A 15,025-nucleotide genomic window follows, 5' to 3' on the forward strand; every position below is an offset into this window, starting at 1 on the left:
CCCCAGTCCGTTGGTTAGAATGAGGCGAGAACCACACCTCAGGAAAGAAAACCCGTGAAACACCAATCTTCTTGCCGTTGTTTACTTAATGTGCTGTCATGGTATCTGGGGGATTTGCTTCCTTCTAAAACAAATCCACTGAAAGGAACTAAATCCGCCAGCCCTTGTGCTGAAAACGCCACAACAAGCAGGCACGCAACTCTGAAACCAGAGTCTAAACCGGACTGCCACATGAGCAGCTTTTAAACCAACAGCCTGTGTTCCATAGACCGGCTTCCTTGATGGGAATGCATAGGGGAAAGGGAGGGAAGGGGGAGGAAAAGCCCAGAATAATGTGCGAAATTCACTTCAGACCAAAAAGATCCCAGGAGCATAGTGAAATTCACACCGTCCAGCCTCCTTCCCTGTCTGCCTTGGATGAGGGAAATGGTGCAGAGCCCATCAGCAGCTAACTGTGCGGCTGGGACAGCGGGGATGCAGACAAGAGAAAGCACAGACCTCAGTGGCACAATCCCCAATAACATAGTCCCCAATGATAGTCTCCAATCCAGCTCCCAATACAATCCCCAATGACACAGTCCCCAATAGAGTCTCCAGTTACACAGTCCCCAATGTCACAGTCCCCAATGACACAGTCACTAATGACACAGTCCCCAATAACAAAGTCCCCAATACAGTCCCCAATGAGTCTCCAATACAGTCCCCAATATCACAGTCCCCAGTAGAGTCCCCAATGATACAGTCCCCAGTAGAGTCCCCAATGATACAGTCCCCAATGTCGCAGTCCCCAATACAATCCGCAATGACACAGTCCCCAGTAGAGTCCCCAGTGACACAGTCCCCAATGTCACAGTTCCCAATACAATCCCCAATCACACAGTCCCCAGTAGAGTCCCCAATGACACAGTCCCCAATACAATCCGCAATGGCACAGTCCCCTGTAGAGTCCCCAATGACACAGTCCCCAATCATACAGTGCCCAGTAGTGTCCCCAATGTCACAGGCCCCATGTCCCAATGATAGTCCCCAATACCCCAATGACACAGTTCCCCCAATGCGCGGGCCAACACATGCAGGAGACCTGTCTCTTTCGAGCGAGTGGCCCAACCAATTTGCTAATCGGTTCCCATTTACAAACCCCTTTATTGAGCACTTCATGTCTGCTGTTGGCAAATCTTAGGAATCGGTACCTGAAATTTCAGCAATTCCACTTTAATCAATATTGCCAAAGTCCAGAGCTAAATATCAGAGCAGGGAATGCAACTGCGTGGTAGAAAATTGTGTTTTACATTGTGTACATTTATCAATTTCATGATGGAGGGTTAATTTATAATTCCAGAATCAAATAAAAGCATCATTCATATGAATTTGAGCATTTATTAATTATTAAAAATAGTCCAACTTTAGGATTATTTCCATTATAGGACATCTTTCGAGTAAACTGCAGCGAAAATAAGAAATGTGATGTTTTGAGTTTTATAAAATGAAATCTTGAAAAGTCCTAGGCGATGCATTTGCTGCTGAATGGGATATTAATTATCAAAATTCCTGTGATTAATGTTAGCGCGTTTGAGTTTGCATAATACATCTTTTAACATGGATACCAAATTATTTAGTTCACGGTTATGCTGAGGTCAGAGTATCTCATGCACTTGAATTCTTTAGTATTGTATTAAATGTGCAGAGATTGGATCACCGGGGTAACCTTTGCTTTAAATATCATTTTCCCCAAATATGCACTGGAGGCATAATATGCACAAGTTATCTCCAAAGCAGAAGATGACAACGCAGAGGATTTTTTTAATGTTTGACTCAGCTTTTTATGAATATTTAAATTATATACTGAGGTTGAAACACTCAAACTGTGCATACTTTCTGTGAATCCCGTAGCAATCTAGCACTGATGATGTCTAATTACAGGATTCCGCCCTAGAAAGCCGGCTGTTGTTTGATGAAGTTTTAAGGGAAAGATTAAACAATGAAATAAAACACCCCGCCGATTTGCGGGAGCAGCGGTAAGTAATAGGGCTGACTGAGGTCGAATTTGATGCAGGGTTTTATCACGGGAAGATTTAGTCTGAAGTAAAGCAATGCTCTCAAATGACCGAGCCTTGTTACCGTCACTGGGAAACAAATAAGCCCCTTGTCGGCTCACAGCTCGCTTCACCCGGTAACGCAATTGCTCCTCTCTCCTGTACTGGCAAGGCGGCGAATTTAGAACGAAAAAATAACATTGTTCTAACTGGAGCGATTGTGTTCATGGAGAGAATGTTAATTGTTGCCCTGTTAACCAAGGGCCCAGTCCTACTGTGACTACCCTGACAGTTTTAACAGAATATGAAATATAGAACAGAACAGCTTCTAGCTGTCACGGGCAACCACGGAACATAGCTGTTTGATGTGGTGGGGGTGTGGAAGGTAATTACAATCTATGCTGTAGCTCACCATTTATAAATCTAGAACCGGGATAGCTATCTATCTTTGCCGCGGTAAAATGTCATTAATGTCCCTGTGAAGTCCCATGTCCATCGACTGACTAACTTTTATACTCTGTCTGCTTGAAAGCTTGAGACCAGTTGAAGGTTTTGGAAAACAATGTGGACGCCAACATCCAAACTGATTTGGGGGAACAACAAATGGTTAAAAAGACATCCTGACCACTTTATTTTTATTTTGGCGTCCTCAGTCGAAATGTAAAGTGGCCGAACACTGAGCACAAGCTGCAATGTTGTCCCGGGAGTTGCAATGACTGGAACTACCCGAGAATTTCCCTCCTATCCCGGGTTGTAAGAGGCAGCAGCAGCTCCCACATACGGGTTCAGCAGCTCTCGATTTCCAGTCCATACACATCCCAATCAACCTGGTTTCTCCCCAACCCCGGCCAATCGAGACCAGACTTGTTACTGATGAATATTTATTCCTCGGGCTACCAAACTTTGATTGACATTGGTTGTGGCCAAGTTGCACAATTGGTTAGATACCCTCAAAGTCTTGGCATGACTCGGGTTTGTAAACCCGTCCCGTGGAAATGTGAAAGGGGACGTGAATGCTTGCAGATAAACCCCTTACAAAACTTCATCTCAGCTCCCTCCCCCCCCCCCCCCCCGCCTCAAATTCATCAGTCCTTAAGAAGTTCCCTTGTTGCTTTGTTTACTTCCAAACTCGGTAATTACACCCCCAAAAAAGAGAAAATCCCCGCACTTCCGAAATTAAAGATCCGGACTCCTTTACTTTCTCACTCACTGCTTTGGTTTAAAGTTGCAGCGGGCGGAACATTGATGCAGCGCAGGGTACACAGCACGGCGGATCGTGAACATGTTGTGCTGGCTGGTCCCTGTTACTGATTAGTGGCCCCGACATGGAAGAGAGAACTCCGGGAGGTTGGGCTTTTGCCTGCCAGGTATAGGGGCAGCTTTGGCTGATCGGCGAGCGGGGCCGATCGCAAACTTGGTTCACGAGATTTTCCCAGAGCGTCCTCCCCCCACCACCAATTACCCAACCACAATCAGTGTAGAATCAAATCTCAGAATCGCAGTATCCCCACCGCCTCTCCCTCCACGCAGTTTCGGCAGTACAGCTGCCAAAAATAAAAAGAAATCGCTCTGTATATTTGAAGATCATTTCTTCCGAGTGTAAACTGCACACGGGGGCAACTATCTAAACGTTAACTGTGCGCACCCTTTCTCGTATTAACACACAAAACCATGCCAGAAAGCAAGAAAATGTGAAGTAATGAACTCGGAGACATAAGTTTATGCAGCAACCGTTTCCATACACACTCTAGATCCGGAATGGGCTGTGTTGGTATGTGAATACACTGGGAAAACAGAGAAACATATCTCGATCTCTCTGTTTTCCTATCAAGTGGACTCAGAGAGACTTGCAATATAGTTGCCGCGATCTTGTTGCCTTCTCCGTTCCCCCCTGTTTGACTCCAAATGGAAATTGCTGGGTTTTAAAGAGCAATGAGACCTCTGAAAGGCTGCCCCTACCTTCAACAGCCATGGCCAGCGGGCAGAAGAAATAGAAAAACACCGAGATATCCATAATGTTAACGGTGGCCACCTTCCCCTCTCCTCCTCGCCTCGTCTTAGTCCAGTGCTGAGCTCACACTGCTCTCCCGATCGTTCTGGCACTTGGTCAGGAATCAGTAGTGAATGAGTGCGGCTTGCTGGGAAAGCCACTCACACACTGTCAATCAGGGGAGGCCAGTCCGCCCACAGCCTCTGCGATTCATTGCTGCAGCCTGCTGGATTGTGTGCGCTGAGCGCCTCCTAACGTCCCGTAGCAGCCTGAGCCACACAAGCGACACAGCAAACTGAACCCAAAGCGGACAAATGGACACACCAGGCTCTCTCTAACAATAAAACACCGTTGAGCACGGATATATTGATTTATTGCTCAAATTACTGAAGGTTGTGCAGATATTACTAATCTCTTGACTACAACGCAGTGTATAAAAGGTATTGACAAATAGGTCATTACACAGGGATACAGGTGATTATTCATCGATCGTCCAGTCTGCTTGTCATAGTGGCATCTCACCAAATTCGGAGACATAGTTGCTTCGCCAGACTGCCAGAGTGCTTCTCTAACGTGTTTTCAAGTACCTTTTATGGATATAAAAATTACATAGTCCGAGATGTTTTAAAAAACCCAGTATTTTTCTGAAATATATATATATATACTGTATTATAACGCTGACAATAATCAGACCTCAAGCCTGAAGGCTGTGATTACTGCAAAACACAAAAAGTGCTGTTTTAACAAGGAACGCACATCTGTTCAGGTGTAAAACAGACCTGTCGCTCCTTGACGCTCGATTTAATTATAGTCTTTAATAGATGAAAACAGCACAACAGAAACTAGTGCAGGAACTGAACATTAACGTTCTGTTACTGTTCAATGCGCTATCCTTGCCACAATACTTTGCGCCTTTCATTCAGAGACAGCATATTGTTTATAAATGACATTGCAATTACATAAACACATATGAAACACAATTTTGACAGTAAGTTCACGCTTGGTCTTGGAGGGGTTGGGGGTGGGGGGGGGGTTCATCATCACATTGAAACAATGGTTGAGCGTGAAACTCCTGAGAGCTATGTGATAAAATCTTGATCATTAGGAGAAACAATCACATCACACCTATGACCGTTTGAAATAGTTAAACGAATTCGCTGGGATAGTGAATGAAACATTCTCCGTCCAGTGGGAGACTGTGATTTACTTTGTATGTCGTGGCTCCACAAAAAAATTGATAACATGTTGATTCACCCTGAAAGTTCCCGCCTGTGTAAGAAGAATTCCACTATACTTGGCTTGGCCTCTTTAAAGACTTCTCTCTGTGTTAGGCTAATGCAAGCGGTGTTGCTTGTGTGTGACTGTATCTATGTGTGTGTGTGCGGATTGTAGTGTGCACCGAGGCATGCGAACTTCACAGGCATTTGGTGACAATTTGGGCACCATCGATAGTTTTACAAATTACCCTGTAAAATACAAACAGCCTGAGCCTGGACACATCCTGTGGGTGAAAAATAAGCACCTTCATCCCAGCATTACTGATCGTCACAGCAATTACAAGGAAACATAATTAGCTGTCAGCGTCCAAAACCCTAAATTCGCCCGGGTAAGAAGTCTGATGAGGGAGTCAGACCCGTGTTGTTTCGTGTTAACAATGGGGACAGTTCAGAATTTGAATCCTTGAAGTATGAGTCTGGGCTGAGGTTTGGCAGGGGGAAACATAGCATAATTTAAAACAAATGTGGGAGCTTGTCAGCAAAATACTTCACTAGAAAACATATTTTATTGTACAATTAACAAATGGGAGTTATAGAAATAATAGAGGTAAATTTGACTTTTAAAGGTACATGCTTAATGGGCACACATTTAAGTGCAATCGGCTGAACAAACAATTTATCGCAACTTTCAATTTGCTTTCAATGTATTAAGTGCAGTGATTTCACAAGCGTGGTCAAGTCCGCCCCTATTAACCAGCAGCAAGTTTACTTAGAAGTATATTTTTCTCATTCTAATCCAGTGGTTCCCAAACTTTTTTCACTGGGCCGCACTTTCGGAATAAAAATTTGCTTGCGCCACACCGAATCTTTTATTGATAAGAAATACATTCAAAAACAAAAAAAAACAACTCCGAGCAGTGCTTGATTCATAACATAGAACACAACTACTTTATAATATGATCACGGGACATCCAGAAAGTATAAAACAATCACTTTGGAAAAATATCTAATCCATGTTTAAATGTTTCTTTGATTGTCCTTGAATCTTCCCGCCACACTTGCCATCCTCTCTTGCCGCACCAGTGTGGTGCGCCTTGGGAACCACTGTATCCAACCCACCTAAACAGTCCATGCTCTGCATTTTGCATGCTACATTGTAGCAATACTGTTTATTCCCACTTTAATGTATCACGGATGTCATTTCAAATGTTTAATTTAAATATAATAATACTGTATGACCAAGCCCTCACGCTTCGTTAGCTGTTTGTTTTTTTCCCCAAGTTACAGTATCACTGCACAGGTATGCTCACTGAAACAGGTGTCCAAAAAGACCCTGTCTTCATCTTAATCGCTAATGTGGATTCTTACAGTTCAAAGCTGAAGCAATTCTCCATTCGAGTTAAAATACTCTTTCTGTGTTTAATCTCCACACAGGCCATGACTTTCTCTTCATTAGTTTTTAGCAAAATGTCTTTAGCAAGTATTTTCTTACGACCTTTCTCACGTTCGATAATGGGGGGGGGGGGGGGATCTTAACTTTTCTGTTCATCCGCTTAGTCCCATCTACTGTTTCATCAGAAGCGACACACCGCGGAGACTGTCCCTGGAGTAAACAGAAGCTTAACTATGTGATGCCATCTCTGGGGAACATATACTTGTAAGGCCTGCATTTTTAGACTTTCATTTCAACTGTTGAAATGTCCTCTCATACTCTGGTGGAGACGGTAGTCCCTTTCACTAATTAAAACAGAAAAATGGCAACTGTTTCGCTGTTAAATAAAATACTTCACGGGTTCATTCAGGAAAAGGAAAAGCTCAGAGCAGCTCACAAGTGCTTTCCCACCTAAACATCCCTGAAATCCCAGCATTGACTTTTTCTTCAGAAACATGTTGTCCATATACATCCAAAATATGGCCCTACTGTTATTGACACTGTAAATTATACATGGCTAGAGGGTACATTCATCTGATCAAATTTTATTTTACATGAACACATCATACTGGATGTTCATTTTAGGATATGTCACAGTGGATGGTGCTGTTTTCTAATTCATGGGCAAGCATGTGTACATAAGCTACAATGTGACGTTCTATTTTTTGCAATGGGCAATATTAATATTTGCACTTAAAGATCATTCTTTTCACTTATATTTCCAGTAACAACATGAATTATTGGGGGGGGGGGGGGGGGGGGAATCACTGCTTCCAGTCATGAATCAGTGACTGCGGTTTCTGCTGATTCTCGGAATGAATCAGACAGGTGAATGAGCAACAACCTGGAAACGACTCTGACTCACCTGAAAGCTGTATTCTTCCACAAAGCAAAATGCTCGTCAGATATCTCCTGACGTAAGCAGTTGGTCCCCGTATAATCTCTATCAGGTTTACAAACCATTTTAAGGCATAAACGTATCAACTGATAATTTGACACTTTCCTATTCAAATATATAGTGAAAGCCAGGCGTTAAAGATAAGGTTGAGTGCTTAAACACTATTTCCATTCTAAAGGTTAAAGCGAGGTTTGACTTTAATAGCTTCCCCTTTGCTGGTGCAGATACTATAGTGCGTCTACAGTATTGGCGGCTTTATAAAGTACAAACAGCAGTGATCAGAAATTCTGAGGGTAACTCTGGTACCGTTCCTTCCCCCCTTTTGGATGACTTGGTTCCCCGCTCTATCCTGTGAGTGCCTGTCTGTCACTAGAACCCGACATCGAAACCACACTCCAGCCAACACCTTCCCAACACTCGGAGCTGCCACAACTCATGCACACTGTGCCACTTACATAGCAGGAAAATGAGGGGCAGCACATTGTGACCAAGGGCACGATATTAACACCCAAAATAGGCAACTTCAACACTCCGCCGTGTCATGTTCGTGTGTAAAGTTGTACACCAATAACACCTGCTGATTAAAGATATTTACATTCGGATATTCAATAAAGAAAACATATTTCTACAAAAACAAGTGACCCGCGCTCTTTAAATAATATCCAACAAGTGAGCAGATAATTTATTATCAGTCACTTTACCGAGCTGAAGGTCAGATAGAAATGAACTGAAAGCGAATGGATTGAGCAGAGAGTTGTGAGTTTAATCGGGTCATTTTCCTCTGGTGTTGGGGGGGTTCACTCCTGATTTTAAACATCCACATTAGAATTCACAAAATATTTGTCGGGGAGGGGGGGGGGTGGAGCCACTGATGTTGCAGAAAACAAGATTTAAACCCTTAAACTTGCCGAGTAAAAAGGAGAAAATGAAGGGGTTAAATGTGCGATCCACTGTAAGCGAAGCGAGTTGCGGCCACGCCAGTTTTTGGGAAATGTCCTCACTGTCAAATCTCATTTTCAAACCCAATCGGCTCTTTGTCCCGCAGCACGGGTCCAGGGAGAATGAAGTTCACCACCCCCAACCCCAGCCCCGCGATATCGTGGCTCAACTTTCGATCAGAATAATTCGGTAGCCATGCATTCTCGGATCGGATGGGACATGCAGTAAAATCAGAGTTGACCAACTATCGATTAAACGGCTCCAGGGAAATTTAAAAAGATGTGGTTTTCAGTTGAAGCGTTGACATCAAAGTGATTAAGTTCTCGGTTAATTTAGCTGAAATCGGCTTCAGACACTTGTGCTTTGTGAGTCTTGAACCACACAATGTTAAATTAAAGATACCAAACTTTGCAAGAAAAAAAATGAAGGCAACTATAGTTGAAAAGTCATGTTTATTCGGAGTCCGAATTAAATGAGTAAAAAAGTCAATTTTGCCTTTGTTTTCTTTTTCTTCCATCAGTCAATTGTTTAATGATACATTTGAAAGTCGGTATTTCTCCCAGATTGGGCACAGATTAAGGAGAAATATTAAACCAAGCCAAGAGATTTCACAATTTCATTGTCACTTCATTGTCATTTTCCCGAGCACCTGAATTCTCTGGAAATCGGTTGCTGAGCCAGAGCGAAATTGCTTCTCAAATACTGAGATTTTATTTATATGTTGTACGTGTCGACAAATACACAATTATTTAAGATAAAACAAATAGTTGTGGGAAAATGTGGTGCAGCGATCACTGCGAACCTTTTTAGCAAAGTAAACCTTCAGGTGTGTATTTCTATTGACGTTACCAAGAGGCAATGTGTGTACTCTACCCTTTCTCCGACCCTTTATTCACGGCTAGTTAGATATGTGTGATAAATGCATAATCCTCCCATTTGTTGTGTGTGTCCAGCAATCTATATGCTAATACTGGATGGTAATAGGTGAGTCGTCATTGGTAACTCATAGACAGGCTTCAGTATAACGTGTTCTGCAACACAAGGGAAGGTTACATCCGGTGCATATTGTTAATGTGTTGCCAAACGTGTTATTTGTTTCTTGTCTGTATCCTGAAGCCAGTTCATGAGAAGGGGACTGAAGGGAAACGCTGGTTCAAAGCCAAGCCTGTCGCGCCACCTACGGGTTAATACATATACCACAGGAGCGAGGCAAAATCTCAGGAAGTCCTTATTTGTTCTGCAAATACAAAATGCCAAAATAATTTTTAAAAACACTCGTTATGTTTAAAGTTTATTTATCAGTGTCACAAGTAGGCAGTGAAGTTTGTGTGAAAATTCCCTAGTCGCCACACTCCAGCGCCCGTTTGAATCTTGCCTTTATAGGACGGGGTATAGAGTATAAAAGCTGGAGTCTGATGATGCAGCTGTATAGAATGCTGGTTAGGCCACATTTGGAGTACTGCATCCAGTTCTGGTCGCCGCACTACCAGAAGGACGTGGAGGCATTGGAGAGAGTGCAGAGAAGGTTTACCAGGATGTTGCCTGGTATGGAGGGTCTTAGCTATGAGGAGAGATTGGGTAGACTGGGGTTGTTCTCCTTGGAAAGACGGAGAATGAGGGGAGATCTAATAGAGGTATACAAGATTATGAAGGGTATAGATAGGGTGAACAGTGGGAAGCTTTTTCCCAGGTCGGAGGTGACGATCACGAGGGGTCACGGGCTCAAGCTGAGAGGGGCGAAGTATAACTCAGACATCAGAGGGACGTTTTTTACACAGAGGGTGGTGGGGGCCTGGAATGCGCTGCCAAGTAGGGTGGTGGAGGCAGCCACGCTGACGTCGTTTAAGACTTACCTGGATAGTCACATGAGCAGCCTGGGAATGGAGGGATACAAACGATTGGTCTAGTTGGACCAAGGAGCGGCACAGGCTTGGAGGGCCGAAGGGCCTGTTTCCTGTGCTGTACTGTTCTTTGTTCTTTGTTTGTTGTTCTTAGAAATCCTACAGTACAGAAAGAGGCCTTTCGGCTCGTCGAGTCTGCACCGACCACAATCCCACCCAGGCCCTATCCCCATATCCCTACATATTTACCCACTAATCCCTCTAACCTACGCATCTCAGGACACTAAGGGCAATTTTTTTAGCATGGCCAATCAACCTAACTCGCGCATCTTTGGTTACACCAAGGGAGAATTTATCAAGGCCAATGCACCTAGCCAGCACGTCTTTTGCACTTTGGGAGGAAATCACAGCACCCAGAGGCAACCCATGCAGACACGGGAAGGACGTGCAAATTCCACACAGACAGTGACCCAAGCTGGGAATCAAACCCTGCTCCCTGGCACTGTGAGGCAACAGCGCTAACCACTGTGCCACTGTGTCATCCCATGTTTCTACAGGAGAGTGAAAGAAGCCAAGTTGTTCTTTATTTATTACATTTAACATGGGTGTAGCCCTATTACTTTTGAATGTTCCAACCTGGTACCTGATTCCGCAGCCTTGTTTTAACCCAAGTTTTGCAAGAATGTCACTTCACAAATGATGCTGAAAGCTACCTGGAAAAAAGCGTCAGACACCCTTTGGGCTTGACACTGCATGGTGTATGACTTCAATGTAGTCTCAAAGTGGATTTTAAAAATACAATCTCAGAGCAAAAAATTCACATAGAGGGATGTTCCCAATGTTTTAAAAAGAATTCAATTCATGCCTTGAAAACATTTAACATTTATCTGGAACATAGCTTTTCCTTTGTGCTGCACACTCTGGCCTGTGGATTTTTAAAAATTTGTTCAGGGGATGTGGGCATCACGAGCTGGACCAGCTTTTATTGCCCATCCCAAATTGCTCTTGAACTGAGTGGCTTGCTAGGCCATTTCAGAGTGCAGTTAAGAGTCAACCATCCATTGCTATGGGTCTGGATTCACGTGTAGGGCAGACCAGGTAAGGATGACAGATTTCCTTCCCTAAAGGGCATCAGTGATTGCTACAGTATAAACACGGCCTTAGGGGTTCAATATGCATTCTTCCGTAAGAAATAAAGATTTGTAACTATATAGAGCTTTTCCAGACCCTCAGAATGGAATTTTACCTCCCGCCCACCAGGGGAATCGGAGCAGGCGAGGGGTAGATCATGGAAAGTTCATTGACCTCGGGCAGGATTTTATGGTTTCAGGTCGGGCGAGGCTGTGAAATCCCACCCTAAGAATCTCCCAAGCTACTTCACAGTCAATGACATTTTTTTTTGAAGCGTACTCATTGTTACAATGCAGGAAATGTAGGTTTCTATAGAATCCTACAGTGCAGAAAGAGGCCATTCGGCCCAGCGAGTCTGCACCAACCACAATCCCACCCAGGCCCTGCCCTATGTGGCAGCCAATTTGCATGCAGCAAGCTTCTACAAACAGCAAAATGATAATGACCAGTTGTTTTGTGATATTGACTGAGGGATAAATCTTGGCTAGGACACCAGGGATAAATACCATTCTCTTTTAAATAGTGGCACATGAACTTTTTACATCCACCTGAAAGACAGGCAGAATCTCGGTTTAATGTCTCAACCAAAAGACAGCACTGCCAAACTGTAGCACCCCCTCTGTACTGCACTGGAATATCATCAGATTTATGAGCTGTAAGTCTCTGGAGTGGGAAACCTATTCCTTATCGCTCTGGGGAAAGAATGCTCCAGAACATGGAGAGGCAGTGGCGTAGGGGTATTATCACTGGACTAGTTATCCAGACACCCAGAGTAATGCTCTGGGAACCTGGGTTCGAATCCTATCATGGAAGATGGTGAAATTTGAATTCAATAAAAATCTGCAATTAGAAGTCTAATGATGACCATGAAACCATTGTTGATTGTTGCAAAAATCCATCTGGTTCACTAATGTCCTTTAAATCTGTTGTCCTTGCCTGGTCTGGCCAGGTAATGTGGTTGATTCTTAAATGCCTTTGGTATGAGCCCAGCCAGTGATGCCCACATCCCATGAATGAACATTAGGGTCTTCGCTACTGTAGATATGGCCACCATTGGAGCTGTAAAAATCAGGGCCAGAATTAAAGAAGTACAGGTAGCTTGGAGGCTTTGGAGGGCTGGAGAAGAAACAGAGATGGAAAACAATGATGAGAATTCTAAAATAGAGGTGATTAATATCAGCCAGTCAGATCCATGATGTGGAGGTGCCAGCGTTGGACTGGGGTGAGCACAGTAAGAGGTCTCACAACACCACATTAAAGTCCAACAAAGTTTATTTGGAATCACAAGCTTTTGGAGCGCTGTTCCTTCATTAGGTCATTGGGCCCCACTCACCTGATGAAGGAGTAGTGCTCCAAAAGCTTTTAATTCCAAAAACACCTGTTGGACTTTAACCGGTGTTGTGAGACTTCTTGCTGAGTCACTGAGAAGGGGGGGGGGGGGGGGCGGGAGGGGGGAGGGAGAAGTAAACCAGACTTGATGTAAATTTAGAAACAGGATAATACTGCTTCCTCTGAGGATCAAATGATAATTTCCCTAAAGAATTTTATAATGGCATGTCTATGGTTTAAAGCATTTATCATACAGGGCTGCTCATGGCAAATCATAGAAAAGAGGACATTAAGTGGGACACAGAACCTCAATAGGGAGCTAATTGATGAATAAGAAAGAGATAAGTATTCAAATTTCTCAGGCTGATCTAAATTTGGAATCCCACCATTCCCAATAATACTTGCCTTATATCATTTTAATTTTAAAAATTAAATAGATTTTATGCTCACCTTCTGTAAAGAACAACTTAAGATTTCTTTACTTTCTTCCAATCATCTTGTGACTTAATGCGGAATGAGTGACCCTTATCATGAACATTCTCTTATCAACCTAGGAATAAATAATTATAACTTTTTTGTGCCCGTTGCTATGTTGATAATTCAGGTCTCTTGCCTATGTTGAGGATACCCCATTAACACTGCTGAGCTGTTTCATTAACATACCCACTAACAATGCACCTACCTGTCAGCTTCCTTCTTCTACCCTGCACAGAATTCAAATAGATTTCATTGAACTTACCCAATATAATCAAATCAAGGCAAAATATTTTGGTTGCTGGAAATCTGAAACAAAAAATGTCCAGAAAACACTCAGCATTTGCGGAGAGAGAAACAGATTTAAGATTATTTTCTATCTTCACACACACTTCTATTCCCCTTTCGTGATAACAGGGAAGTGTTGGAAAGATTAGCAGGCTGATTTACCAACCTGTTGAACCATATCATGAATAGTCATTGTATAGGCAACAAGTTCCAGATTGGGACTAAAACCAGAGTTTCAGGCTCAGAGGCAGGGCCATTATTTACTGAGCCACAAGACTTCCATAGATATATGTTGTTATTGTCATTTCTCAAAAAGGAAATTTTAAAATAAAGCTATGCCTAGGTCACCAATGCAAATAGATTCTAAACAATCAGTGATGATCATTCCTTCTGATTTAAATCTGTGGGCTGTTTTGATGTTGTAAGGATCAACCAGAACTCCAAAGGCATAATTGAATTGCCAATCTGTTTTACCTTATTGATAACAAATCTCACTCGATATGTCCTTAACATTGTTGAGATCATTGAACTCTTCATTATCTTCCCCTTACTTTAATTGGCTTTTTGAACATCAAATAGTGATATGATAAGAATAGTAGTTTTGTTACTAGGGGCCAGTGGCGCAATGGCTACCGCGTCTGACTGCAGATCAGAAGATTCTAGGTTTGACTCCTGGCTGGCTCAAAATTCTTTTGGGGGAGCATAGCGGCACAATGGTTAGCACTGCTACCTCATAGTGCCAGGCACCCAGAATCAATTCTCACCTTGGGTCACTGTCTGTGCGGAGTCTGCACGTTCTCCCTATGTCTGTGTGGGTTTTCTCTGGGTGCTCTGGTTTCCTCCCACAGTCCGAAAGATGCGCTGGTTAGGTGCATCGGCAATGCTAAATTCTCCCTCAGTGTACCCGAACAGGCACCGGAGTGTGGTGACTCGGGGATTTTCATAGTAACTTTGTTATAGTGTTAATGTGAGCCTACTTGTGACACTAATAAATAAACTTTAAACTAGACCAGTAATCCAGAAACCTGGACTGAAGCAACATGAGTTCAGTTTGCACCAAACTAAATAAGTATGGAATAAAAAGCCAACATGAGTAATGGTTGCCATGAAAACTACCAGATTGCCTTTCAAACTCATCTGGTTCACAATTTGGAAGGTAAGCTGCCATTCTTCAGCGGTTTGATCTAAATATGACTCCAGAGCCAAGGAATGTAGTTGACTCTTTGCAAACCCTCTGAAATGGCCTGGCAAGTCACTCAGTCGCCAAGGCGGCAGCCTCACCAACACCTGCTCAAGGGCAATTAGGGATGGGCAATAAACACTGGACTTGCAAATAATGGCCACATCTTGTGAATGAGTCAAAAAAAATAAGGCAAGTCACACTGAAACCACTCACATTACATCTGCCATAAAAATAAGACATAGATAGACAGTGAGCGGCTCCCAACCTTTT

At 43.1% G+C, this 15,025-nt stretch overlaps 1 protein-coding gene and 1 non-coding gene across 5 annotated transcripts in view; one reads left to right on the forward strand and one right to left on the reverse strand.

The window, feature by feature from the left end:
• The window catches only part of ephb3b (eph receptor B3b), a 105,430-nt gene extending 101,304 nt beyond the window's left edge, over positions 1 to 4,126 (reverse strand). For 3 of the 4 annotated variants that reach the window (XM_078207894.1, XM_078207885.1, XM_078207875.1), the window contains exon 1: positions 3,993 to 4,113. In XM_078207894.1, the coding sequence (XP_078064020.1) occupies positions 3,993 to 4,047 (55 nt within the window). In that variant the 5' untranslated portion in view covers positions 4,048 to 4,113. Of the gene's footprint in view, positions 1 to 3,992 lie in introns of all 4 variants that reach the window. The other variant, XM_078207881.1, reaches the window with a different exon arrangement.
• Positions 4,127 to 14,183: 10,057 nt separating this feature from the next.
• trnac-gca (transfer RNA cysteine (anticodon GCA)) lies at positions 14,184 to 14,256 on the forward strand. The gene has a single exon. It is a non-coding gene; the product is annotated as a tRNA-Cys (tRNA).
• Positions 14,257 to 15,025: the final 769 nt, after the last annotated feature.

Source organism: Mustelus asterias, chromosome 3 (assembly GCF_964213995.1).
Source record: "Mustelus asterias chromosome 3, sMusAst1.hap1.1, whole genome shotgun sequence".
NCBI classification, from domain to species: Eukaryota; Metazoa; Chordata; class Chondrichthyes; order Carcharhiniformes; family Triakidae; genus Mustelus; species Mustelus asterias.